The 26,916-nt window shown below is 40.2% G+C and overlaps 1 protein-coding gene across 1 annotated transcript in view; it reads left to right on the forward strand.

The window, feature by feature from the left end:
- LOC149160207 (dnaJ protein P58IPK homolog B-like) overlaps window positions 1-26,916 on the forward strand; it is a 340,558-nt gene that overhangs the window by 57,725 nt on the left and 255,917 nt on the right. The window contains exon 2 of the mRNA XM_089436667.1: window positions 5,121-5,201. Within this exon, the coding sequence (XP_089292793.1) occupies window positions 5,121-5,201 (81 nt within the window). The remainder of the gene's footprint in view (window positions 1-5,120; window positions 5,202-26,916) is intronic.

The following is a 26,916-nucleotide window of genomic DNA, read 5'->3' on the forward strand; positions in this document are numbered from 1 at the left end:
GGATCCTTTTATCAAATGCAAGGAGATCAAGCGGTTCAAAGTGCTTAGCATAAGATTGTTTACCTAATATCTTTGGCCTTGTCTTGGCAATGACAATTGGTGTAGGATTTGTTACTGCTAGTACAACATCTAGCATGGCTTTTGTTGAAGCCAACAATAATGAGCACCATGGCACTATTAATGCAGATGCAAAATCGTTCTCTATAGAAAATGATGTGGACATGGAAAATGTTGTCCGCCATGAGCGTGAGAGATTAATGGAGTGATTAAAAAAATTAGATACTCAAGGGGTCATCCTTCTTTCACTATTGCTGCTAAAGGTCAATAGGTTGCAATAAGATCTCAAGTACCTCCTAGCTGTGACCTTTTTCATTTGATTGTGGATGTGGTTTCATGCCTGGGCTTGAAGATCGGTGAAAGTGGGAGTGGCGCAGAAATGATTTTGCATGCATGGGACAATGCAGTCGCTTGATAGTTAATACTGATACACCTAGACCAATCTATTCCCAAGGGTGTCGAGACAGATTAGAAAGTTGATAATCCGCAAGAGCCATTGAGGCACAGTGCAACCAATGGAAATAACATGTGTTCTTATGTTTGAGCCACTTATTGGCTCCAACAATGTTGAAATTGAATTTTTCAAACTGAGCCCTTTCAGTGTAAAGGAACTTGACGCCCTTATCAGTGCATTAAGACTAGCTTCTGGAAACACAAAATAAAGGGGATTTGTAAAGAAGAAACACAGGGATGCTCCAAAGCAATGGGACAGGCCGAACATTGGATCTAATGTTTCTTCTAATTGAAAGGCTTTAGAAGCATTAGAGGGCATGTGAGTGAAGATATGTGGTCTAGAGGCAACTAATGGAAGCTCTGATAAGGATGTGGTATCTTGGGACAATATAGTTGGATAGTATGAGAAAAAAAGGGAAATAGAGGACACTGACTTGTTGGCTATACGACGACTAGATGTATACGATAACATAGCAAAAGGCACTAGGCGCAAATTTGAATCTAATTGACCTTAAGTAGTTCTCTTTGAAGGACCTCTATGTATAGGAAAGACATATTGTGCACGGGTCATTGCAAGCCAAGTAGGTGGTGACATCAAAGTACTATGGTGAAAGTGAGCGGCTGTTGGGATCTATATTTAATCTTGCAAATGAACTTCTTTGATGGTACTATTGTTTTTTTGGATGGGGTTGTTTCTTTTGCTGCAACTCATGACGAAGAGATGCATGAGGCTACTCAAAGGATCTTATCTGTGCTTTTGAGACAGATAGATGGATTTGAACAGGAGAAGAAAGTTGTGATTGTTGCTAGTAGCTACAAATAGGCAGGATCTTGACCCTGCTCTTATTAGTTGATTTGATTTTGTAATCACATTTGACCTCCCTGATGAGCAAATGTGACAAGAGATTGCAGGTCATTATGCATGGCATTTGAGTACTCTAGAACTGACCTCTTTTGCTTTAGTCACTGAAGGTATGTCAGGGTGTGACTTGAGGGACATTACAGAGCGCTTGCTGTTACACGTGTATGGTTTGTGTCGATTGAGGCTACTTTGTGAATCAAAATTATGCAGAAGCATATCTGTAAATACAGTTGCCTCCACTCTTGTCCTTGCTGAGAGTTGCCATGCTGTTGACTTGAAAGCTGCATGTCTCAAATTTGCTGCAGAAAATCTTGCAGGAGTTTTGTGTTCAAAGGGCTTTGAGTATTGCAAGGAGAAATGTCCTTTACTTTAGTTAGAACTTCTAAATCCAGTTGTTGGATTTGAGGATGATTGCAGTAGCAGAGGAAAAATAAGGAGTGTCTGGGCTCAACTTTCTGATAGCAGATTTTCAATTTGCAGCTATATCAGGGGGGAGTAGCAAAAACATAGTGGGAGTAAGAGGTAGAAAGAATAATTACTCCATGATTGCAGGAGCTCTGCTAGCCCAAAGATTTATCCTAATTTTAGCTTTTGGGGAAACCATCATGAGTACAATTCCTTTGGGCTGATTATCAGTTTTTGCATGATGACACATCTTCCATGTTTGATACAAAACTACCTTCTCATAACTTGATTTTTGACATCCCTATGGGCTCATGCGATGGGAATGAAGCGTTATGGAAACCTAGCTAATAGCTATTGTTTGAGAATTCTGATAAAGCCTGCTGGTGCCTTTCACATTGACCACATTGCAAGATATACATATCATTTTTCTTTCAGCCCACATATAGATGATTTGATCGCATTTTCAATGATACATAAGAATGGGAAGGATGGTTGGCATAAGGGATTTTATACATCACCTTGGAAGGAGGTGCTTTCTCCTTCAAAATGTGAATTCATAACTTGCAGGACTCCTAGTTTACTTCTGCAGGGTGGATACAATGTTAGGATGCAAAGAAAAAAACAAATACTAGGCTGAAGTCTTCAGGTAATGAAAATGTCAGTTTCCTAATGCGGCCTTGGGATCCAAGGATTTTTATGATGGATGGTTACATTACAGTGGATTGCTTCGCAGTATGGCAGAATGTGACAGTGATGCTGGTTTTAATTGTGTTAGTTGGAGCATTCTACATGCTTATTTGGGATCCTAGTACTGGTATGCAGGCTCTGGATTGCTTGAGAGCAAGCATTCTTGAGAAGGGAGGATTCACTTTTGGAGAATGACTCAGTAGCCTATTGATTCCCGTAGCCTATGTCGGTAAAAGGGGATCACTTAATTAAATTGTTTAAATGTCATTTGGGTGAAAAAGCGACATGTAAAAGTGACATTGAATAATTAAATTAAAAAGGTGTTATCATGTGACTATGAGAGAAAAAGCGAGGAAAACTTTATGGTCACTTTATTTTATTTAATTGAACAAGAAAAGATAAGAAGGTAAAATAAAGGTTATAAAAAGAGACCCATGGTATTTTGATGAGCCATGGTATTCTGATGATCCATGGTATAGACCCATGGTATTTTGATGATGAAAGAGAGATTGAGCTCACTCTTTGGGCATGCTTGATTATCTTATTGTTCTTTGGAAAACTGTTGGATTCAAACCCTTGGGTGAAACCTTAAAAAGATTCTGGTTTCGGTTTGTTGATGTAAGTAGCATCGGAAGGTCTTCTACAATTGTTTGGTGTCTTAGCATGTGGAAGACAATATTTGCCTCTTCTAGTGATTTGCCTTCCTTCCTAAGTTTAACTTAGGAAAAGTACAATAATTAAAGTCAATTAATTATTGTGGACTATTGGGTTATTTTTTAAGGATAAATAATTTAATTATTTAAGTCACTTGGAAATAATCTCAGCTGTTGATCTTCAAGATATTTCTAGAAGAAAGATTCAAGATGTTTCTAGAAGGAAGATTCAAGATGTTTCTAGAGGGGAGATTGGGGTTAGAGATTTGGACTCAATGAAGATTATATATGGAGGCTAAAAATGGAGGTGAAGACACAACAAAGAGCACAAGTGTGCGAGTGAGTCATCACTCAGAGAGAGCAATTTTCTTTGTAGTGCGAGTGGCTCAGTGACCATTGCATAGAGGAGGAGAAGTGCAAGCGGGTGTGAGCGAATCCAGGAGGTCTGAGTTGCCAAAAGGAGATTGAGCTTGTCTGGAGGAGGCGGAGTTGGTAGAGTGCTGGGGTTTATCCAACGCAAATTAGTGGTAGGGCACAAATCAAGTTGCTGGAGGGCACAAATCTGATTGTTGGAGGCTGATTTCTTTAGAGCGATTTCATTTGGTGGCAGATTTCCTTGAGGCCGATTTACTTGGGTTGAATTCATTCGAAGGGAGCCGAATTGCAAGTTCCAGATTGTATTTCTTCTTGTATCTCTGTGGGTCGAAAAACCCAGATTTTCTAGATATTGAAATGATGAAGAACTGTTTGTGGGTTAATTAATTTTGCAATGTGTTATTGTTCTCTCTGGTTTATTTCTGTTGCATATTTTTCTAGAAGTTAAAGATACTGGTGATTTTTTTTGGGTGATTCAGTTATTATTTGGGTACATAAATAATAAACTGGGGATAGATTAAATTGCCGCGAGAAAATAAATCTGGCTGGTATTAGAAATCTAACACAGTTGTGAAAGATTCAACCCTAGCTAGTAAGTTTGAGAGATCATTTTAGTTCTCAAATTGGGGTACAGGAGATTTGACTTGGGTTGGTTTTGGCGGTGAAACAGATCCACCCTAGCTGATCAGGAGGAAAGATCACTCAGATCTTTCCCAGATACTTATTGCGAATGATCCATCTCATTGCCAGACCATGGAATTATCTCAAGGAGGGTCGAATTAGCTCCACAAAATTGTTCCAGTAAGGTGATTTACGGCAGTTTGTCAAGACATCTCAGTGCTGCCATATTTGTATTCCCCAACAAATTTGTCCCAATTGCCAAGGCTGCTCTCAGGTTCCCAGAAACTGATTTTTTTGTTGTATCTAAGAGGGGCTGCCTCTCATATTAATAAATTAGATTTAATTGGCTGAGTTGTTGCTGTAAAGCTTTTATTTTTGGCTGTGTTATTATTGTTATTTTTCTTGTGGTATAATTGTTGTAAAGGTTTCATGCAAAGTGTTTGACGAAATGTATGAAAGCTAAAATTCAAGAATTTGTGAGTTTGGTTAGAACATTTTAGTAGGGGGTATTATAAAATCTGCCCAAAACTCTTTAAATTGGTGGTTAGGGTTGAAACTCGAACGAACCACACAGGAATTATTTGACTCTAGTTTGCTGTATTTTTTAGTGTAAATGACATTAAAGAATTGTTTTGTTATCTTGCTGCCCACATCCCTAGTTGAAATTATTTTATGAAAGGCTTGAAGAAGCTTGTCCAATTCCTTTTTTCCCTGACTGTAATCAAATCATCAACCATTTGATCTATTCACCCAATGAAAATGTCATCATTCATAGTTGACATGGCACGGATGCTCAACATGACAAACTTGAGAATAGCATGACTGTCTTCAATCTAGTTCAATAATTCTAATTCTTTAAAACTTTATATAAAACATACTTAAATACTTGCTTCGTTAGCTAGGTTATAGGATGTAGCTTTTCCCCTGTACTGAAACTTGTGAATTTTCACTCAATGAAACTGATCTTTCTAAGAATCTTATTGTCAATATATTTCTTTTGATTGCAGAGTCATATTTACAATCAGGTGATGCCTATGTCTCCAAGGGGGAGTATACAACAGCCATTAAACAATATACCATGTATATAGGTGAGTGTTTTCTCACTTTTTCTCTTTTTTTTTTTCTTCTTTTCTTATATAAATAGAATTGTAATTTGAAGAAAGAAATATTTGGTGTGAAGAAAGGTCAGGGGGTATCATTTGATTTCCTTCAAAGTATCAAAGTTGTCATTAATCCCTTATATTGTTAAGGGTGAACAATTATTGACCTTCAAACTTGCATTTCCTTGTTGATTTTTCTTATGAGATTGATTATTTAGATTATATGTCCTTTCTTACATGCATGCTACCATATATATACATATATATGTATGTGTGTGTATCTATGTATTGTGTACTTCCTATTACTCTGTACTCTCAAAATTCCATTTCTTTGCTCTACTTTGGGGTCTGAATATGTGTTTTTTAACACACTTAGTGATTGATCTTTATGCTAGAAAGTTATATGAAACATGAGGAATCATTAAGAAAGAAAACCATTTGTAACTTATAAGTGCTTTGGAATTTTCCATTGCAACTTGTTCTTGGTCATATATATATATATATATATATTTTCCCTCTTACTCTGTACTCTCCAAATTCCATTTCTTTGCTGTACTTTGGGGTCTGAATAACATGTATTTTAGCATACTTAGCGACTCAGATTTGTTATTGATCTTTATCGTAGAAAGTTATATTTTATATGAGGAATCATTAAAAAAGAAAACCTTGACTTGTAACATATTATTGCTTTCAAATTTGCGATTGCAACTTGTTCTTGGACATACTTGATTAATAATCACCTTGCAAATCACGTAAATCGATGGGAGAATCCTAAGAAATATTCAGTTTCTAGCTAATGGCATTCTAATGAAGGAGAATATCTCATATTTAAGTAGCTATGCCAAAGGTCTTGTAATACATGGAAATCAAATTGTATAGTGTCTGTATGTTGTATTAGAAACTTATTGTTTGCAAAAACTTTCTAATACCATGGTTGTTCGATAGTGTCTTTTACTTCTCCATCATTTTCATCTTCCAAGGATCAATAAATTTCTCCTACTAAGGTTAATAAGAGTTGTTAAAACTTTCATTCAAATGGAAACCATTATAAGGGATCTGTAATCGACATGTCTACTTGCAAAAATTGTGTTTTCCATACCCAAATCATAATGTGAACCTAGTCCATTTTCCTACTAAGTTCAATATTCGAAAATTATTTGAATCTTATATTTGGTCAATTGAGCCATTTATGTTCAGTGGTAGGTTCTTATCCCATAATAGTTTCTTTCTTCATGCACAAAAATATACACATTCTCATACTTGTCATCCTTTTACTATTTTTGAAGGGATGGGAGTTTAGATTGGCGTTATAAATGGTTTGGTGAGTTGCTTGTCAAAAAGTTAATAAGATGCCTCTTGTGCTCCTGGGTCCTCTTTTCCCCATTATTTAAGTGATTAGTCCCACAGTTGTTTCCTTTTTCATGTACAAAAAATATGTGCATCACTTGCGGTGGGAATGTGTTTGATGATGTTAGTACCCTCATTGATGTGTTATTTCCTAAGTTTGAGTCAGAAGGGGGGGTGTTATATATTATTTGATGGTGATCTACCTGTTTACTAAGGATGGATGACTATTTTTGATGTAATAATCCCTCTATGGTGGTTCACCTTAGGTTGGGCTCTATGTTTTGTTGTTATAATGGTGGGTTTTTTCTAGGCAGAACATCTTTTATTTACATGGTACACCACCTTATTAGGGTGCATCCCTCATTGGCACACATGTTCATGGTGATTTAATTAGTTGGTGACTATTGAAGGGGGACTATGGTTTTATTTCATCATTAACCTTTGTGCACACATGTTGAGGTTGATTTAATTGTTTAGTGGTTAATTAATCAACTTTATCTAAATTAAGGTTAATTGCTTGGGTGTCCTACTTCATTGGCTTGCTTTTCACAATTGGCATATTTTGACCTTCTTTGGAGACCATCTTGACCTCTTTGACTTGGTATATATATTATTTTGTTTGAGATGGTTATGTAAGGCATTTATTTTGAGGTGTGTGGCATTTACATGCTTTTGCTTGGTCTTCTTTCTATTTTTGGAGATTCTTCTTGGATGGTAGATATAGGAAGTTTCTTATTGCTATTATTCAGTGATTATATTGGAAGGCACTCTTGTGGAGAGATATTCTACATTTTATTTTGAGAGTTGACCATATCCCTTCTTATAGAGCACTGCATCTACTTAGCATCTTGCACATTCATCTATGGAGTTGGTTGCCTTGGGATTCACACATTTGGATTGGTTTTATGTGTAACATATTGCACATTCATCCATGGAGTTGGTTGCCTTGGGATTCACACATTTGGATTGATTTTATGCATCTTATGGACTTCTTGCTATTTTTGGAGGGGGTTGTTATGGAGCATTCTCCAAGGAGGATTATTACATGTTTTTTTCCCTCATGCATCTTGGAGGGCACACATAGTGAGTTCTTTTAGGTGGACCTTGGAGCACATCCTCCTATGTTGAGAATTATTTTATTATATTTTACATCCATGCATTCTTGGAGGGTGCATCCATGTGGACACTTGACATTTGATTGGGTATAGTGCCTATTTTTAGTGATATGCCCCCTCTCATGAGTGTTATCTCATTCTCTCACAACTATTTTTGGATGTGGGTGTTGGAAATATTGAGAGGGAGGGTTAATCAGTGTTTCTTTCAATAGTTATTTCATGCCAATTAAGGTTTTTATCACAAAATAAACCAGAACACGAGATGGAACAAAAATAATTTTATTGATCAAAATAGTGAGGATTGCAATCTTCTTATATAACAAATCATGCTCCAACCTGTACAACAAAATTTCTTATCTTTTCATGGCTCCAACTTTGAACAAATCCAAGATCCTACTTGGTCAAAATGAGAACTTCAATCCTCTAAACAACTCCAAGCTCCAACTTGGTCAAACCAAAACTTTACAAGAAATACTTAATAAATGCTTCCAAAATGTCTTCAATAATGCTCCAAGTATAGACAAGGATGTTTGGTCCAACAAGGGACCTATATAAGCTCAACAATTATTCAAAAGGGTCAACACGTCTGCTCCAACTCTGCCTTCAAGTCTGCACAAGCACTCTTCAACAACTACTCCAATGATGGCTTCAAGGTCTTCAATTTTGTTCCAAGGAACACAAGAGCGGCTGCTCCAAAAACTGAGTATAAATATAGCTTCAAGGTTGTGATGTTCCTTTTTCTGGTGTTCCTTATAGCATGGTTAGGATGGACTTTCAGGGTTGGAGGCAAACAGGGCATAGGTGCAGGTTTACTTCATTAGCAAACCTAGGGGCTTTTGGAGATGTTTTATGGGGTCTGGAGGAGTTCACTTGCCATATTCCATCATCAGGATTGATTTCGCACAACTTGCTTCTCGTTTCATTGCATTTTGGTAATTCCCGTAAAACAAAGTTATTATTGGGCCTAACTTAATTAATTACGCTTAAGTGTTGAAGTTTCTAAGTCTACCAGTTAGAAACCCTCCATACACTTTACTAATTTATTCCTACCTACTTGTTCAGTTAATTAACAAGTTATTTACCATGTAAACACTGAAAATAAATACAAGTACATGCTCAACACATTACAGATCATCAACTGAAGGAAACAGAAACAAGCACACAAATGACACCGTTATTTTTGGACTAATGTCCCTGAAAAAACCCAATGCGGGAAAACCGATGCAGCTATTTGAGGGTTTTATTATTAAGCAGTTCTTTTCTAAGTACACTGGGTGCCAAACTGGCTAACCCGATAGAGATAAAAATCTGGCAGCAATACCTCTCTTCAGAAATAGGTATTCAGAAAGCTTGCTCCACGAAATCCCTCTCTAGCACAATTTGAAGCTCAGTGTCAACCCTGCTGGCCTCTGTGTCAGCCCGAAACCCTCTGTGTCAGCCTACTGAGGCTTTGCGTAGCCTCTCTGGCTTTCTGCATCACTCTTGCAGCCTCTGCTTAGATGACGCAGACCCTTCTGGCTCTGCGTAGTCTCTGCTGCCTCTGCGTGGCTCCCTCTGGTTCTGCGTCCGCCTCTCTCTGCTTTTGCGCTGGTCTCTTGGCACTGTTCCTGCCACTCTGCCTCGTACTCACTTCCCCTTGCTACAACCTATCACTAATTATATCTCTCTTAGCAAACCCCGCTCTAGAGAATAGAATGACTGATCACTCTGGTGTGTTCTCCAAGTGACCCTCAAGCCTCCTCTTATACTTTTCTCGTCGACAAATCAACGGTCGAGATTAAGTCCCTAATCAACGGCTAAGATTAGATCTAGCTTGATCTATGTCTTTTGGACCATTCTAACATAGTTTTATATTAATTCACATTAATATTTTAATTTCCCTAAGTTTAGACTTAGGGACTCCATTAAAAATATTAATTATTTTAGTAACTCCCAAACAGTTTAGAATCTGCCCAAACCCTTTCTGGGTATTGGAGATCTCACGTGCTCTAACCTCTCCACCAAATTTCATGGCTAGAGCACATCCGATGCTACCTCAAATCAACACTCCCTCTTAGCGAGGACTGTGTTCTAGCAATACTCCTCACTGAGTATCACCCTGATCATCTCGCATCGGTCCCTTTGCTGATGCTAGGCCTGCTACCCATCATCCTCTGCACTGTTGCATCCTGTACTGCTACCCATAGCTCTGCCATTTCCATTGCTGCATCTGTACGACAGCCCCCTCTGCATCCGTGTTACTGCCCATGGCCCTGCCACTGCCACTGCTGCGTTTGCATTGGATCTCCTCTCATCATGTTGCCCATAGCACTACCACTGCTAATTGCTGCACTACAACTTAGTTACTGAGAAGTAAGTAATTGATCTCCCAACTCTGACCTCTCTGTCAGGCTAGAGTACTCATGATGCTGAAGCTCCCTCTGCCGCTGACAAGTGCTCCCTCTCTGACCTCTGCGCTGCTGCAACAACTCCCTGCATCTCACACTGTTGCACACCTCTTTGTGCCATCCTGCACTGGTGCAACACTCCCGTGCCTCTCGCACTGTTGCAGCCTGCTAGCCTCGCGCTGTCCTGGGAATTCTGCACTGTAGCTCTCTCTCCGTCTCTACTCACATCCGCCTCTACCCGCATCTATCTCTACCCACATCCGCCAGTCCTGCTACTCCTCTTCGGGGCTTCCATAGCATGGTCTAATCCAAGAGGCTGGGTACCTCGAGGATCTTGCCCCTCATCGCTTGTAGTCCGTCTGACTACAGATCGATGTCTCCCCACTTCCGTTTAAGTGGCGTGTGTGCACTCATGGCACAGTCATCGTCTGTCTCCACTTCCTTCTCTGCCCTTGCTAGCACTGCCTTGGTCTCGGAGACCTTTCCCTTGTTCTTCTTCCTTGGACACTGGGTCGCCTAATGACCCAGCTCCCCACAGTGGAAGCATTTGATCTTTGGAGAGGTCCTTCTTCTTTCGTTTCTCTTGCTTTCCCTCAGATGCCAGGGAAACATCCTCCTCCTCCCGCTCGACTCTGATCCCCTTGCCACTGCTTCCCGTCTTGCTTAGCCTTCTGATCTCTTCTTGGCGAAGAGCCGCCCACATTTCCTCCCAATGTGGAAGGGTCGCTTTGCCCAGTATACTCTGGACAAATACCTCCCAGTCTTCTGAGACTGTGTTTAGGGCTGTTCTCACCATCAATTCCTGATCTGGCGTGACCCCTATGGAAGTCAGCTGATCCCGGATCTCATTTAGTCGATCGAGGAAGGTGTTGATCGATTCTCCCTTCTTCATCTTGTATGACAACAATTGATTTTCTAGTAACATCCTTCTCTGCACAGAAGTATGCTGGCACAATTTCTTTAGGGCCTCCCACATCTCATTTTCCGTTTCCTTCTCGGCAATGTGTGGTACTACATGGTCCTTGACCCCGTCAAGGATGATGCTCTTGGCCCTCGCCATTGCCTCCTCGTACTTGTCGTTATCAGCTGGGTCAACTGGGATCACTATCGTCCTTAAGGCAAAGTGCTTGACATGATTTTTGTCAAGTACAGATAAGATTTTGGCCTTCCAGACTGCGAAGTTTGATGCTCCGTCTAGTCTATCCTGGTCTCTTACTCCGTGTAGTGCCATGCTGCTCTTCTACTTCCCTCCTGGAAGTTCTCAATGTGACTCCCTCTGAGCCTTGATTTCCCTCCTGGAAACCCTTTTGCCGATGTCGAGATGCCCCCTACTCTGATCGTCTGTGCAATTGCACCACTGATTTGGATTTCTTGGCTAGAAACCCTCTGTAGGAACTCCCTCCTTCTTGGCCTTGTCTTGTTCGGTACTGTTCTGACTATAGTACCCCACCATCTCCACTCGGCAACTTACCCACAGCCTCCTAAACCCTGGCAACCTGAAGGTGAGAGCTCCTAGGCTCTGCGCAGTCCCGGCACTGGCAAACTAGCTCTCTCAGCCAACTGCGTCAGCCCTCCTGGCATCTACGTGGCTCTGCATGAGCCTGTCCTTGCCTTCTTCAGCCTCTGCGCAACCTCTTCTTGGCTCGAACTTGATGACGCAGGCACTGCATCACGCCTTCCTTGCTGCTTTCTTGCTAGGAACAACTTCTGTCACTCGAGATAGCTGTTTTCTGCTGCTGCTGCTTTGCTCTGCTGATGTCCTCAATTCTCTTGTGATTTGCAATCACCCTCTGATACCATGTTGAAGTTTCTAAGTCTACTAGTTAGAAACCCTCCATGCACTTTATTGATTTATTCCTACCTACTTGTTCTGTTAATTAACAAGTTATTTACCATGTAAATATTGAAAATAAATACAAGTGCATGCTCAACACATTACAGATCATCAACTGAAGGAAACAGAAACAAGCACACAAATGACACCGTTATTTTTGGACTAATGTCCCCGAAAAAACCCAATGCGGGAAAACGAACGCAGCTATCTGAGAGTTTTATTATTAAGCAACTCTTTTCTGAGTACACTGGGTGCCAAATTGGCTAACCCGACAGAGATAAAAATCTGGCAGCAATACCTCTCTTCGGAAACAGGTATTCAGAAAGCCTGCTCCACGAAATCCCTCTCCAACACAATCTGAAGCTCAGCGTTAGCCCTGCTGGCCTTTGCGTCAGCCTGAAACCCTCTGCGTCAGCCTACTGAGGCTCTATGCAGCCTCTTTGGCTCTCTGCGTCACTCCTGCAGCCTCTGCGTGGATGACGCAGGCCCTTCTGGCTCTGCGCAGTCTCTACTGCCTCTGCGTGGCTCCCTTTGGCTCTGTGTCTGCCTCTCTCTGCTTCTGCGCTAGTCTCTCGACACTGTCCCTGCCTCTCTGCCTCCTTGCCTCCTTCAGCCTCTGCGCAACCTCTTCTTGGCTCGAACTTGATGACGCAGGCACTGCGTCACCCCTTCCTTGCTGCTTTCCTGCTAGGAACAACTTCTGTCACTCAGGACAACTGTTTTTTGCTGCTGCTGCTATGCTCTGTTGATGTCCTCAGTTCTCCTGTGATCTGCAATCACCCTCTGATACCATGTTGAAGTTTCTAAGTCTACCAGTTAGAAACCCTCCATGCACTTTACTGATTTATTCCTACCTACTTGTTCTGTTAATTAACAAGTTATTTACCATGTAAATACTGAAAATAAATACAAGTGCATGCTCAACACATTACAGATCATCAACTGAAGGAAACATAAACAAGCACACAAATAACACTGTTAGTTTTGGACTAATGTCCCTGAAAAAACCCAATGCGAGAAAACCGATGCAACGATCTGAGGGTTTTATTATTAAGCAGCTCTTTTCTGAGTACACTGGGTGCCAAACTGGCTAACCCAACAGAGATAAAAATTTGGCAGCAATACCTCTCTTCGGAAACAGGTATTCGGAAAGCCTGCTCCACGAAATCCCTCTCCAGCACAATCTGAAGCTCAGCGTCAGCTCTGCTGGCCTTTGCGTCAACCTGAAACCCTCTACGTCAGCCTACTGAGGCTCTATGCAGCGTCTTTGGCTCTCTGCGTCACTCCTGCAGCCTTTGCGTGGATGATGCAGGCCCTTTTGGCTCGGCGTAGTCTCTGCTGCCTCTGCGTGGCTCCCTCTGGCTCTGCGTCTGCTTGTCTCTGCTTCTGCGCTAGTCTCTCGGCACTGTCTCTGCCTCTCTGCCTTGTACTTACTGCCCCTCGTTGCAATTGATCACTAATTCTATCTCTCTTAACAAACCCCGCTCTAGAGAATAGAATCACTGATCACTCTGGTGTGTTCTCCAAGTGATCCTCAAACCTCCTCTTATACTTTTTTCGTTGACAAATCAACGACCGAGATTAAGTCCCTAACCGATAGTTAAGATTAGATCTAGCTTGATCCATGTCTTTTGGACCATTCTAACACAGTTTTATATTAATTCACATTAATATTTTAATTTCCCTAAGTTTAGACTTAGGGACTCCATTAAAAATATTAATTATTTTAGTATCTCCTAAACTGTTTAGAATCTGCCCAAACCCTTTCAGGGTATTGGAGATCTCACGTGCCCTAACCTCTCCACTAAATTTCGTGGCTAGAGCACATCCGATGCTACCCCAAATCAACACTCCCTCTTAGCGAGGACTGTGTTCTAGCAATACTCCTCACTGAGTATCACCCTGATCATCTGGCATTGGTTCCTGTGCTGATGCTAGGCCTGCTGCCCATCATCCTCTGCACTGTTGCATCATACAAAACATTTGAAGAAGCTCACAAATTTAAATAGAACAGTGGTGTTTTGCTGGGTCCTTTCCAAGTAGGAATTTTACATTCATTTCCGGGTGGTTGTTCATGTTTTAGTGGCTATAACAGACCAGGAAAGGAAACACTTGTTAATTTTAGTTAACAATGGTATCTTCTATGCTCAGCACAATTATTTCAATGTTCCTTTAGTAGCCCAATGACAATTTCAATTTAGTTTTCCATTAGCAATCACATTAACCATAAATCTCATTGACAGTAATTGTAGATAAAACATAAAATAAAATGCAGAAGACAAGCCAAGATAAGAGGACACCAAATTTGGCGGATGCGAGGGAAAAACCCCAATGTGGGGAAAAGCCTTTGATCAATTCTTGTTATTATTATATGAAAATGTTCAGCAGACTGAGAGAGAGTGAAAAAGGTCAAAGTTGACTTGCCAAATCCAAGTCAAAACAACCTTGTCAAATCTGCAGTCAATTGCAGTCAAATTCAACCCTAACCAAAAAGTCAAAGATGGTCAACACAACAACAAATCTTCCTTTTTGGAGCTCAGTCATACCCAGTCAAACTCGGCCTGATAAGGTGGTCAAAGTCAGCCCAAAACAGTCTTGAAAATTGCGGTCAAACTTTGTCAACTATGCGATCAACCCTATAGTCAGCCTTGCAGTCAAAGTGCCCAGAAATTCTCGGTTCCTATGCTAAACTGTACGACTTGCAAAAAATAAAAATTTCCCACAAAAATCGCAGTCAAAGGATGATTCAAAGTGCTCGGTCAACGTTGGTCAAACTCCTGCAACAATCCTGAAATTTGGCCCTACAATTTGCCTAGAAAATTCATCCTTCTGCCACACGTGTGAGAGAGAGAAGATTTTCCCAATAGCTGTACGAACCAATGAGAGAAGAAGAGAGAAGAAGAGAGAAGAAATGTGTGTGATGATGATGCCAAATGACATGAGAGGGCACTTGTATTTATACAAGTTGTTGTGGGTGAAGAGTCACTATTATGTAAAATTTAGTTAGTTATAGATTATTAGGCAAAGGGCATGATCAAAGATCATGCCCGTTCACCAAGAGGCACCTAAGGCGGTACATAGCCATGGCCTCTCACAAATTGTAATCATCATATATTCAATTATCAATAAAATATTTTATCATGGCTGTCAATAACTAATTTTTGTGCTTCATCTGGTATCAGAGCGAGTTCGCTCCTCAGACTCTATTGATTCGCGGCCATTGGTTTCCTTCTGTTGCCGCTGTTTTCTTACTCTCTGCCGCGTCGACCTTCCATCTCATCGTATTCACATTCCACGCCATCATATTCTGCTTCCGCCACGCTGCCCATACAATCCATGTTGTCGCCGTATTACTTGTTAGCACATTCAGCCACATTCAACATTTTTTGTGACCTTCGCTTCTCCATCCTTCGCTGACGTGGTCCACCACCGAACCCATCGGCCCCTGCGATTGCCAACCAACCGGTGTTGTTCCTCTGCCGCAATCCCCAATGCAGTTGTCTTTTACGCTGGTCGAAACAAGTCAACCACAAACGCGACGGTTCATTGGGTTGGTTTGTAATCAATTGTAATGATATAAAATTTATTTATATATACATACTCACGAAGATTAAAACAATATATATATATATATATATATATATATATATATATATATCATAACATGTATTATATACGATATATATAATTTATTGATATATATAAATATTATATATTATGTACGATATATATAATTTATTTATATATATAAATATTATATAGTTTAAAACTAAAAAATATATATGTGTGTGTGTTATATAATTAAATTAAATTAAATTAATTTAATTATTTCAAAAAAAATTATAATAATATATATTATATATATGTTATATAATTAATTAAAAGCTGGCGGACAAATATACACCCCCACAAACTCGTTCAATGTCGTCGATGTCAATGGCCGATTTCAGTAAAAAATTGATTGACTTGATCATTTCAACAAAAAATTAGTCGATCTGGAAACTAAATTTATCGGGCATTCTGATGATATCAAGAAGCTTTAGGATACGACAAATCGGATAGAATTACAGCTTGGGCAGAACCTGATCCAATCCGAAATGAATCATAATCAGACATTAGAATTGCTGAACACCTTGTGTGGAAAGACGAAGGTTACACCCGAACAACTATTCCAAGATGATGGAGGTAATCAAGAGCACAATTCATCAGATTCAACAAAGTCAGCAGATTCTCACGAAAAAGCAGAATCTCCAAAAAAATCAGCCACGCCCCATCAAGGAAATAGTAACGCAACTTTTTCAAATAAGCAACTTTGGGATGCATTCAACAATCAACACCCTCTTTTCGTTCCACCATTAGCAACATATCAGCGAAAGGCAAAAGTCGAGATGCCTAAATTTGATGGGAACGAAAAATGCAGTGTTGCGTGGTTGAATAAAGTAGAAGAATACTTCGAGATTTACGACATCGACAATGATGACGAAAAGATTAGGCACGCTTCCATGAAAATGGAAGGAGAAGCATATAATTGGTATATGTGGTGGAAGAAGACGACAATCGCCATCAGTTGGAGAAAATTTAAAGATGCATTCTTTAAAAGATTCCAAGGTGTAAGGGAAGAAGAGTTCTTTTCAACACTCATCAAATTATGACAAAAAGGAAGTGTGGATGAGTATACTCGAGAATGGGAGACCTTAGTAACATAAGTACCTGGGTTATCGGAATCTCGTCTAATTCAATCATACATCTCCGGACTTAAAACTCATCTACGAGTAGAACTTGACCTTCATGACATTACGTCAATAGAAGTAGCAAGACGAAAAGCAAAAACTGTTGAAAAGAAATTTGAACAAATACTGTGGTCAAAACCGGAAAAAGTATATTCGAGACAAAGAATGCCCCAGTCTGTGGATTCAAATAATACAAGATATGTTCCACCACATCATCGTGAAGGTGAAAAATCTAATGTGGAAATACAAAGGATAAAAGAAGGCAAATGCAAACGTTGTGGCGAGAAGTGGGACCCTAAACATAGGTGTGCTAAAGGAAAAGAATCAAAGAACCTATATAACTGTGAAGCAACTAACGATTCAAATAGTGAGGATTCTAACATAGAAGAAACAGAAGATGCCCCAGAATTCTCTCCAGAATTAGATGACGGAAGTATTCTGCAAGTGTCATTATCAGCTATGACAGGTATATCACAACCTCAGACTCTAAAATTGAAAGGACATATAAAGAAGAACAATGTAGTGGTTCTCATCGACTCTGGTAGCACCCACAATTTTTTAGATGCAACTGTGGCAAAGAGACTCAACATTTTTTCATTTCCCTTACCAAACATGAAGGTAATGGTCGCTGACGGTAAGAAGATTGAAACGGTAGGGAAATGCCATAAGGTCAAATTTTAGATTCAAGACTTTAATTTAGAATCTCCGTTCTTCATTGTACCATTAGGTGGAGTAGATGTGGTCTTAGGTATCCAATGGCTATGAACTCTAGGCACTTATGCTGCCAACCATCAAGTACAGTTCATAAGATTTAACTGGGGAGGCCAGAGGTACAAATTACACGGATTCCAAGCACCAAAGAATCAAATTGTATCATCATCTCAGATGATGAAGATGATTCGAAGAGGAGCACCCGCTTACGTAGTACAATGTCACCAATTAGAAATGTTATCTGCAAATATAATCAGTGAAGAGTCACCAGAGGTACAAGATCTAATTCAGAAGCATGAAAAGGTATTTCAAGACCTGCCTATGAAAATGCCTCCTAACAGAGAAATTGAGCATACAATAGAAGTCAAAGCAGGGTCAAACCCTGTCAACATCAAGCCATATCGATATCCACATCACCAAAAGATGGAAATTGAGAGATTAATCCAAGACCTTTTAAAGTGTGGGATCATCTCGAAAAGTAAAAGTCCGTATGCTGCTCCAGTGGTATTGGTAAGGAAGAAAGATGGTTCATTCAAGCTATGCATTGACTATAGAGGATTAAACAAAATAACGATTAAAAACAAATTCCCAATCCCCTTTATCGATGAAATGTTGGATGAGCTACATGGCACAAAATACTTTTCAAAATTGGACTTAAGGTCAGGGTATTACCAAATCAGAATCAGGTTGGAAGACATACCAAAAACGACATTCCGAACACACGAAGGTCACTATGAATTTAAAGTAATGCCGTTTGGGTTAACCAATGCACCAACGATGTTTCAAGCCACTATGAACGAATTATTTCGTCCATATCTTAGGAAGTTTGTATTAGTATTTTTTGACGATATTTTAATTTACAGTAAAACTTGGAAGGAGCACTTACAACATCTGGATAAAGTTCTTACACTACTAAAAGAGCATTAGTTCTACGCAAAAAAATCCAAATGCACCTTTGGAAAGAAAGAAGTAGAATACCTCGGACACATTATATCCCAGGAAGGTGTAAAAGTGGACCCTAATAAAATCAAAGCTATAAGGGAATGGACCAAACCGGTTAATGTATCCAAGCTAAGAGGGTTCTTAGGATTGACTGGATATTACCGAAGATTTATTAAAAACTATGCACATATAACGACACCTCTGACAAACCTTTTAAAGAAGAATTCATTTCAATGGGATGAGGAAGCAGGAAGGTGTTTTGAAGAATTAAAGGAAGTTATGTCTAGTGCCCCGGTATTGGCAACTCTAGATTTCTCTAAACCATTTATCATCGAGTGTGATGCTTCCGGATTCGGTATAGGTGCAGTGTTAATGCAAGAAGGGCATCCAATAGCTTTTGAAAGCAGGAAGCTCAATAAAAGAGAACGTCTCAAGTCCACATACAACAAGGAAATGCTCGCTATTATGCATGCATTGGCTAAGTGGAGACAATATATTTTGGGAAGTAAGTTCTCCATTCGAACAGACCATAACAATCTCCAACACCTCCTTCAACAAAAAACACTTTCCGAAGAACAACAAAAATGGATTGAAAAAATTGCCGCCTTTGACATGGAAATACTACATAAAAGGGGAAAAGACAATGTAGTAGCAGATGCCCTGTCTAGGAAAGACGAAGAACCAACACTACTTGCAGTCTCGGTTGTTGTGCTTGAATGGCTTAATGAGATTCGAAGTGAGTATGCCAAGGATCCAGAAATAACTGCGATAATCAATAACCTTCCAAACAACTCAAAATTTGAATGGAAGAATGATATTCTATGGTATAAAGGAAGAATCTATCTGAATGCAAATTCCAAGTTTAAATCCAAGATACTCAAAGAGTCACATGATTCACTGTCAGCCGGACATGTAGGATTCTTTAAGACTTACTACAATGCACATCAATCATTCTTTTGGAAAGGGATGAGTCGCGATATTCAGAAGTATGTAGCAGAGTGTGACACATGTCAAAGAAATAAAAGTGAAAATATTATGACACTTGGATTACTTCACCCCTTAAACATTCTGAATTAGAAATGGGAAGAAATATCGATGGACTTTATTGAAGGATTACCCGTATCTGAAGGCAAGGACAAGATTTTTGTAGTAGTCGACAAACTCACCAAATATGCCCACTTTATGGCAATAAAGAAATCAGACTCAGCTAAAAAAATCGTTGAAATATTTTGCAAAAATATATATAGGTTACACGGTTTTCCGAAAGTCATTGCGAGTGATAGAGATGCCAAATTCAAGGGTAATTTCTGGAAGGAATTGTTCAACCACATAGGAACCTACCTAAATATGGGTTTCGCTTATCACCCTCAAACAGATGGACAAATAGAGGTTGTCAATAAATGTTTGGAGGCCTACTTATGTTGTTACGCTACAGAAAAACAAAATAAGTGGGCTCAATGGTTGCATCTCGCTGAGTGGTGGTATAATTCTACTTATCAAACGTCAGCAAAAATGACGCCATTCCAAGCTTTGTACGGATGTGAACCCCCAAAATGGAAGGATCTAGCGACTGTCCAGACAAATCTACCTGCTGTTAAAAACCAACTAGAAGAAACCCAAAAAATCGTCCAAACCCTAAAAAAAATTTGAATAATGCAAGGAACCGTATGAAGCAACAAGCAGACCGAAATAGAACCGAAAGAGAATTTGAAGTCGAAGAGTGGGTATTTGTCAAGCTCCAACCATACAAACAATTGTCCTTGAAACAAAAAGGAAAAAATAAATTGGCACCGAAGTTCTATGGACCATATCAGATCAATAAAAAGATCAGCCAAGTTGCATATAGTTTAAGCCTTCCAGAGAAAAGTCGTGTTCACAACGTCTTCCATGTCTCCTGCCTTAAAAGGGCACTGGGTGACCATCAATTAGCACAAACAATGCTTCCATCCCTAGATGGTGAAGGAAGGGTCATTCTAGAACCAGAAGGTATTTTATCTACCAGAGAAAGGAAGCTTCGATCTCATACAATCAAGGAATACTTGATCAAGTGGAAGGACTTACTAGAAGAAGAAGCTTCATGGGACACTGAAGTGTTTCTTCAGCAACATCCGTCGTTATGTATGCTTTGAGGACAAAGCATTCTTTTGAGAGGAAGGCAATGTTATGTAAAAATTAGTTAGTTATAGATTATTAGGCAAAGGGCATGATCAAAGATCATGCCCGTTCACCAAGAGGCACCTAAGGCGGTATATAGCCAAGGCCTCTCACAAAATGTAATCATCATATATTCAATTATTAATAAAATATTTTATCATGGCCGTCAATAGCTAATTTTTGCGCTTCAGTCACGTCCATTGGGCTTCATGAGCCTACATGATGATGTGGCCAACCTAAACTATTTGCACATGTGTGGGCATAAATTCAAAAAACACATTTGCTTGTCCAAATTGGATGATCTTTATATCAATTTTGGTCCTCTCGAAAAGGGGAATTTAATGCAATCATCATCTCCATCAAATGAGCTGTCCCAAGGTGGAATTTGGCCCTGGTTGCCAATTTTAACACACTCCCTCTGAACTAGGGAGAATTCCACCTACGAATCCATTATCATCATTCCACCTTGTTGTCATGTACCATCTTTGAATCTTATCTCATCTATGATCTACTGAACACTGATATGAATAATGAAGAAGAATCGGTCGAGAGTGAGTCACAAGACCTTACCACTCTCCATTGGCAAAAGTTAGTCCAAAGGTAGAACCTCAATCCGACTTGATCTCAGATCAAGTTGTTGAACACCATGCATCCTAGACATAGGGAGTACAACAGTACATGATGCGTCCATCAATAGTGCTATGGCCCCTATCCACTTTTCCCAACTCACTAGCCAGATGAGAGGTACTTCCCATGAGTCCTAGACTACATGGGTAGGATGTATGTTGGGGCATCAGTAGGAGAAGGTGAACCACTCATCCTACTCATATGTCATAGGAGAAGGTGAACCACTCATCCTATGCATATGTTAATCGTAGGGGAAGGTGAACCACTCACCCTACACACATGTGTCATCAATCATAGGGGAAGGTGAACCACTCACCCTACACACATGTCAACCATCATGGGGTATCACAGGGAAGGTGAACCACTCACCCTGTACACAACACACCAATAGGGGAAGGTGAACCACTCACCCTATGGTCGCTCATAGCTCCAAGAAGTACCCCAAGCCCCCAGGAGCTCCCAGAGCTCAATGTCCAACTCAAGCGAGACCCTCATGGGAGGGTCTTTCTATGACTCCAAGTCTCTCTCGGAAGGCTAAGAATTTGACCTTCTCTAAGGGTTTCGTGAGGATGTCTGCGACTTGCTCATCAATCCTGATGTGTTGGAGCCTTATTGCTCCCCATTGTACCATATCCCGGATAAAGTGGTACCTGATATCAATGTGCTTGGAGCGGTCGTGGAACACGAGATTCTCTGAAAGGTGAATCCCACTCTGGTTGTCGCAATAGATCATGATGGTATCCAACACATGCTCAAATAGCTCACTAAAGAGCTTCCTCAACCAAACAAATTCACAACAGGCTATACTAGCAACAATGTATTTGGCCTTGGCAGTGCTTAGAGCAACCGATTTTTTGCTTCCTGCTCATCCAAGAAATTGACATAGACCCTAATAAGAAGCAACATCTAGACATGCTTTTACGATCCACCACACTGCCAGCCCAGTCAGCATCAGTATATCCATGTAGCCTCAAATTCCTGACAATGTGTCTCAGTCCATAGTTGATTATGCCATGGAGATATCTTAAGAGATTCTTAGCAGCAATCCAATGTATGTGATGAGGCTCGACCATAAATTCACTCAACGTATTTATAGTGAAGCATATGTCCGGACATGAGTTTACTAAGAACATCAGGGCCCCCACAAGTTGTCGATACTCAGAAGGGTTTTCCAATTCGGGCCCAACAACACTTCCACATAGCTTCTTGAAGTTGAGTTCCATTGGAGTAGATACAAACTTGCAATCCACAATCCTGCATCTCTCGAGCAGCTTTCCAATGTATTTTCCTTGAGAAACGAAAATCTCACCTGACTTTTGCCATACCTCCAGGCCTAGGAAGTAGTGCATCAGACCTAGGTCTTTCATTTCAAATTCAGAATAAATGAGAGGGTCTGCACCTGTTAGAAAGAGATCATCTACATAAAGGACCAAAATGAGAGGCATGTCTTTTTCAGCCTTGAAGTATAGGTTAGAATCAACAACGCTCCTTGTAAATCCCAACTTCATAATACAACTATCAATCCTCTCATACCAAGCCATAGGGGCTTGCTTCAACCCATAAGGGGCTTTCTTCAACCTGCATATGTGTGTCCTTCGATCTTGTACTTCGAACCCCTGAGGTTGTTCCAAGTAGACTTCATCCTTAAGCGAGCCGTGAAAGAAATTAGTCTTAACGTCCATTTGATGTAGGCTCCATCCTTGAGAGGCAACAAGAGCAATAATTGATCAGATAGTGGTATATCTGGCAGCCAGTGCAAATATATCGTCATAGTCCACTCCTTCCTTTTGAGAGAAGCCTCGAGCAACGAACTTGGCCTTATATTTTTTAACACTCCCATAAGCTCCATGTTTAATTTTGTATATCCATTTTGAGGTGACTGCGGACATGTCCTTCAGTCTAGGCACCACATCCCATACATCATTTTTCATGATAGATTCATATTCCTCATTCAGCGAATCCTTCTAGGCTTGGAGTTTTACGGCTTCTTCAAACGTACATGGCTTAGATTGAACAATAGTACTCATAACAACTAAGTACCCTTGATACTTGTTTGACTTCTTACTTTCATGGAATGCCCCTCTAGGAGCAATATGTCTTTTAACATCTTTGAGAGTATCTTTGAGCCACAAAGGTCTTTTTCTTGAGGTAGAGGGATCACTAGGAGGTGGATCAATGGGATCCATCGGGCCTTCAACATCGGGCATAGGCTCATCTGTTGGAGGTTCATCCTGCTTTTTTGCAGCATCATCATTATCCTTCCTTGGAATGGGGAGATCTCTGGCCTTCCCAAGGGCAGTGTCTTCATCGAAGGTGACATCATGGCTTACTTCCACATCTCTTTGTCCAGGCACATAGATTCTATATGCCTTTGAATTTTCACTGTAGCCCACAAATATACCTTTCTTCCCAGATGCTTCTAACTTGTTTCTTTTCTCTTTAGGCACATGAAAATACACGAGACAACCAAATATTCTAAAATGAGAAACATTAGGTTTCTTACCAGTGAAAACTTCTTTGGGTGTCTTGAAATCCAATGCTTGATGCGGGCTCCTATTTTGAACATACACGATAGTGTTGGCAACTTCTCCCCATAAGAACTTCGGTAGACCTTGATCATGGAGCATGGCATGGGTGGCTTCCATGATTGTTCGATTCTTTCTTTCAACAACTCCATTTTTCTCAGGAGTGTATGAAACAATTGTCTCCCTCTTAATGTAGGCCTTTCTGCAAAAGTCATTGAATTCATTTGAGTCATATTCAATTCCATTGTTGGTCCTCAATATTTTGATTTTCTTCCCTATTTGATTTTCCACCAAGGCTTTGAAAGAACGAAACCATTTGAACACTTCATCCTTCTTCTTCAAGAAATAGATCCATGTTTTGTGAGAGAAGTCATCCACAAAAATTGCATAGTATAAGTATCCTCCCAATGATGTTACAGGCAACGTTCCTGATAGGTCAGAATGGACCAATTGGAGAATATTAGTAGTCTGGCGTTCACTTGAAGGGAATGGTCCCCTTGTAAGTTTCCCAGCTGCACAACCCTGACAAACTCCTTCATGATTCATGTTGAACTTGGGCATACCTGTGACCATCTTCCTTACCCGGGGTAAGGCTTTGTAATGAAGGTGAGCAAATCTTCGGTGCCATAATTCAGATTGAAGAGAAGTATCACAAGTCAAGGCTCCCAAAAGACTTCCTCCAACTTGATAGAGACCTTCAACCCTAAATCCAAGTGTAAATGCATCTTTAGGGTTTCTTTGCCAAATACGTACCTTTCCATCAATGAATGCTACCTTGAAGCCTTTATCTTCCATCGTAGAAATAAACACCAAGTTCTTCTTCAAATCGGGTACATACGATACTTCTTGTAGATGAATGGTTTGACCTTGATTTAAGTGAAGAGTGATGGTACCTATCCCTTTCAGGGGGTAGGTGGCATTGTCTCCAATTATGATCTCCAAATTAGTCTTCTTTTCAACCAAGTTTGAGAGGTTGCCTCCTTGTACCCAATGAAGTGCCTTGAGGCTCCACTATCAATCAACCAATGATCCAAAGTATCCGGAGGAGAGACAGTAGATAGAGCAGATATGAGATAAAATTTCTTTTGTTTTTCTACAACATTACTTTCCCCGTACCTGAAATTTCTCGTCCTTTTGGGAGGTCGACCATTTCCATATCGAGCAGTGAGAGCATTCCTCTTTACTTTATTGTTTAACCTATTGTTATTTTGATTGCCATTGCCTTTGAAATTGTTGTGGTTGTTTTTTTTTTTTCCACTGGAAAAATCGTAATTTTTCATTAAAACTTAGAAAAATTACATATTGTAGATGCAATTGCATCTGAGGAATTGTTTCAAAAATTCACCAAAAAACTAAAGTACCTTGTAGATTCACCACGCAGGGTGTTCTTTCAAAAACTGTAATAGGGGTTTGTTTATAAGCCTATACATATGCCATGCAGGGCATTTAAAAACCGCATAAATATGTCCTGTGAACTAAAAAATATATACAAAGTCAAAATTTACATTTCTCAATAATAGACATAATAACCAATGATCAAGGGCTCTCTGCCCTGTGATAGTGCTGATCTATGTATGGGCGATGGTAGTAGCGGTATTCATTTGTCCCCCGCTATTCTTGGATCATCCACTCTCCTCTGGGAAGTGCCATGGCCTCCTTGGATAGCCCGTCAGCACTGTTGTTATGTTCCCTGTAGATATGATTGCAAGTGATGTCATTAAATTGAGCCTTGAAAATATTAACTTCATCCAAAATATTACTGAGTGTGTGTATGTGACAAGCAGTAATATTATTGAACCAATTTATGATGATCTTTGAGTCTCCAAAAATGTTTATGTTCATGCAATGATGTCCCAAAGAGAAATGCAGAAGGTGTCGAAGGGTAATGAGTTCAGCGAAATTATTAGTTCCAGCTCCTAAACCCATCTTCACTTTATAGTAATGTTGTTCACTTAAGTATAGGATAAAACCGCCACCACATCCCTGCTGATTTGCTACACCATCGAAATACGCCCAAGGTGTGTTTTTATCAATGAGAGGAGGTGCATGAGGTCTACGGGCTCTAGGTTGCTGTGGTTCGGGCATCTCATTATATGCTGATACAATACATGCCGCAATGTGTGGCCAGCACACAGGCCTGTTGTCGAAGATAGAGCGGTTCCGGGCCAGCCAGACATACCAGCTGATAATCAAAGGGAGGCTTTGTAGTTTCGATCCCTTATGCCGTTAAACCAATCATCCCATGCACTGCCGAGATTGTTGCCAGCCCATTGCCCAGAAAAATGTATAGAAGAAGATAAATTATGCCAGAGAGTAATCAGGGCAGAGCAATTCAAAAAAAGATGTATAGTCGATTCGGATGAGATTTTGCATAAGGTGCACCAATTTGGTCCATGAAAAGATCTATGTGTGAGATACTCTCCCGTAGGCACTTTATCTCTAAGAATACACCAGAAAAACAATCTGGTCCGAGGAGGCGCTGTAAGTTTCCAAATGGACTTCCACCAAGATGTAATCTGTTCCAGTTTTTTGTGGGAGATCAAGGATAGATACCCTGACTTTGGAGAGTAGATACCATTCTCCGCATGACACCAGATAAGTTCATCAGGGCCCTCTTTAATCCTGATATGCGATTCAGATAGTGCAGAGATATATTCATGCCATTCCTGGTGCCAGCATGGAGGTAATTCAAGCTGCAGTGCAGTTTTCCATGCTTGGGAAAAAATACAGGTGTTTTGATGATCTGCAATATTTGCAATCACCTTGATCTCATGGGAGTGTAGATGCTGTATGAGATCTCTAGGCAGCTGATATCTTCCTCCTCCTCCAGTCCATGGATCCAAGCCTATGCGAGCCTTTGATCCATCATTGATTCGCCAAGCAAGATTGTCCCTGATATGAGGGAGAGAGTGAAGGAGTGCCTTCCAAACTGTTGAGATGCCTGACTTTGGCCAACTTGGCAATCGGACCCAGTCCATGATGTGCTGAGGCCAGATATACTTATGATAAGAAATGGTAGTCCAAAGGTTCTGTCCTGTCAGTAGGGTCCAACCCATTTTTGCAGCAAGGGCTTGTGCAAATAAAGGGAGATCTTTTAGACCCCAACCGCCCCATTTCTTAGGCAATGCAATCTTCTTCCAGCTTACCCATGCAAAAATCTTTGTCCTGATTCCCATTCCAGAGATATCTGTTGCAGAGTTGTTGTATACGAGCTAAGATATTCCTGGGTATCCATGCAAGTGCCATCCAAAAGACTGGCGTAGCCTCCAGAATAGATTTGATAAGAATGAGTCTGCCTGCCCTGGATAAATATCTGTGACTCCAGATGGAC

The sequence above is a fragment of the Pinus tabuliformis genome, chromosome 5_2 (genome assembly GCF_031772625.1).
Source record: "Pinus tabuliformis cultivar Carrire ecotype Pingquan chromosome 5_2, CPIR1, whole genome shotgun sequence".
Classification (NCBI taxonomy): domain Eukaryota; kingdom Viridiplantae; phylum Streptophyta; class Pinopsida; order Pinales; family Pinaceae; genus Pinus; species Pinus tabuliformis.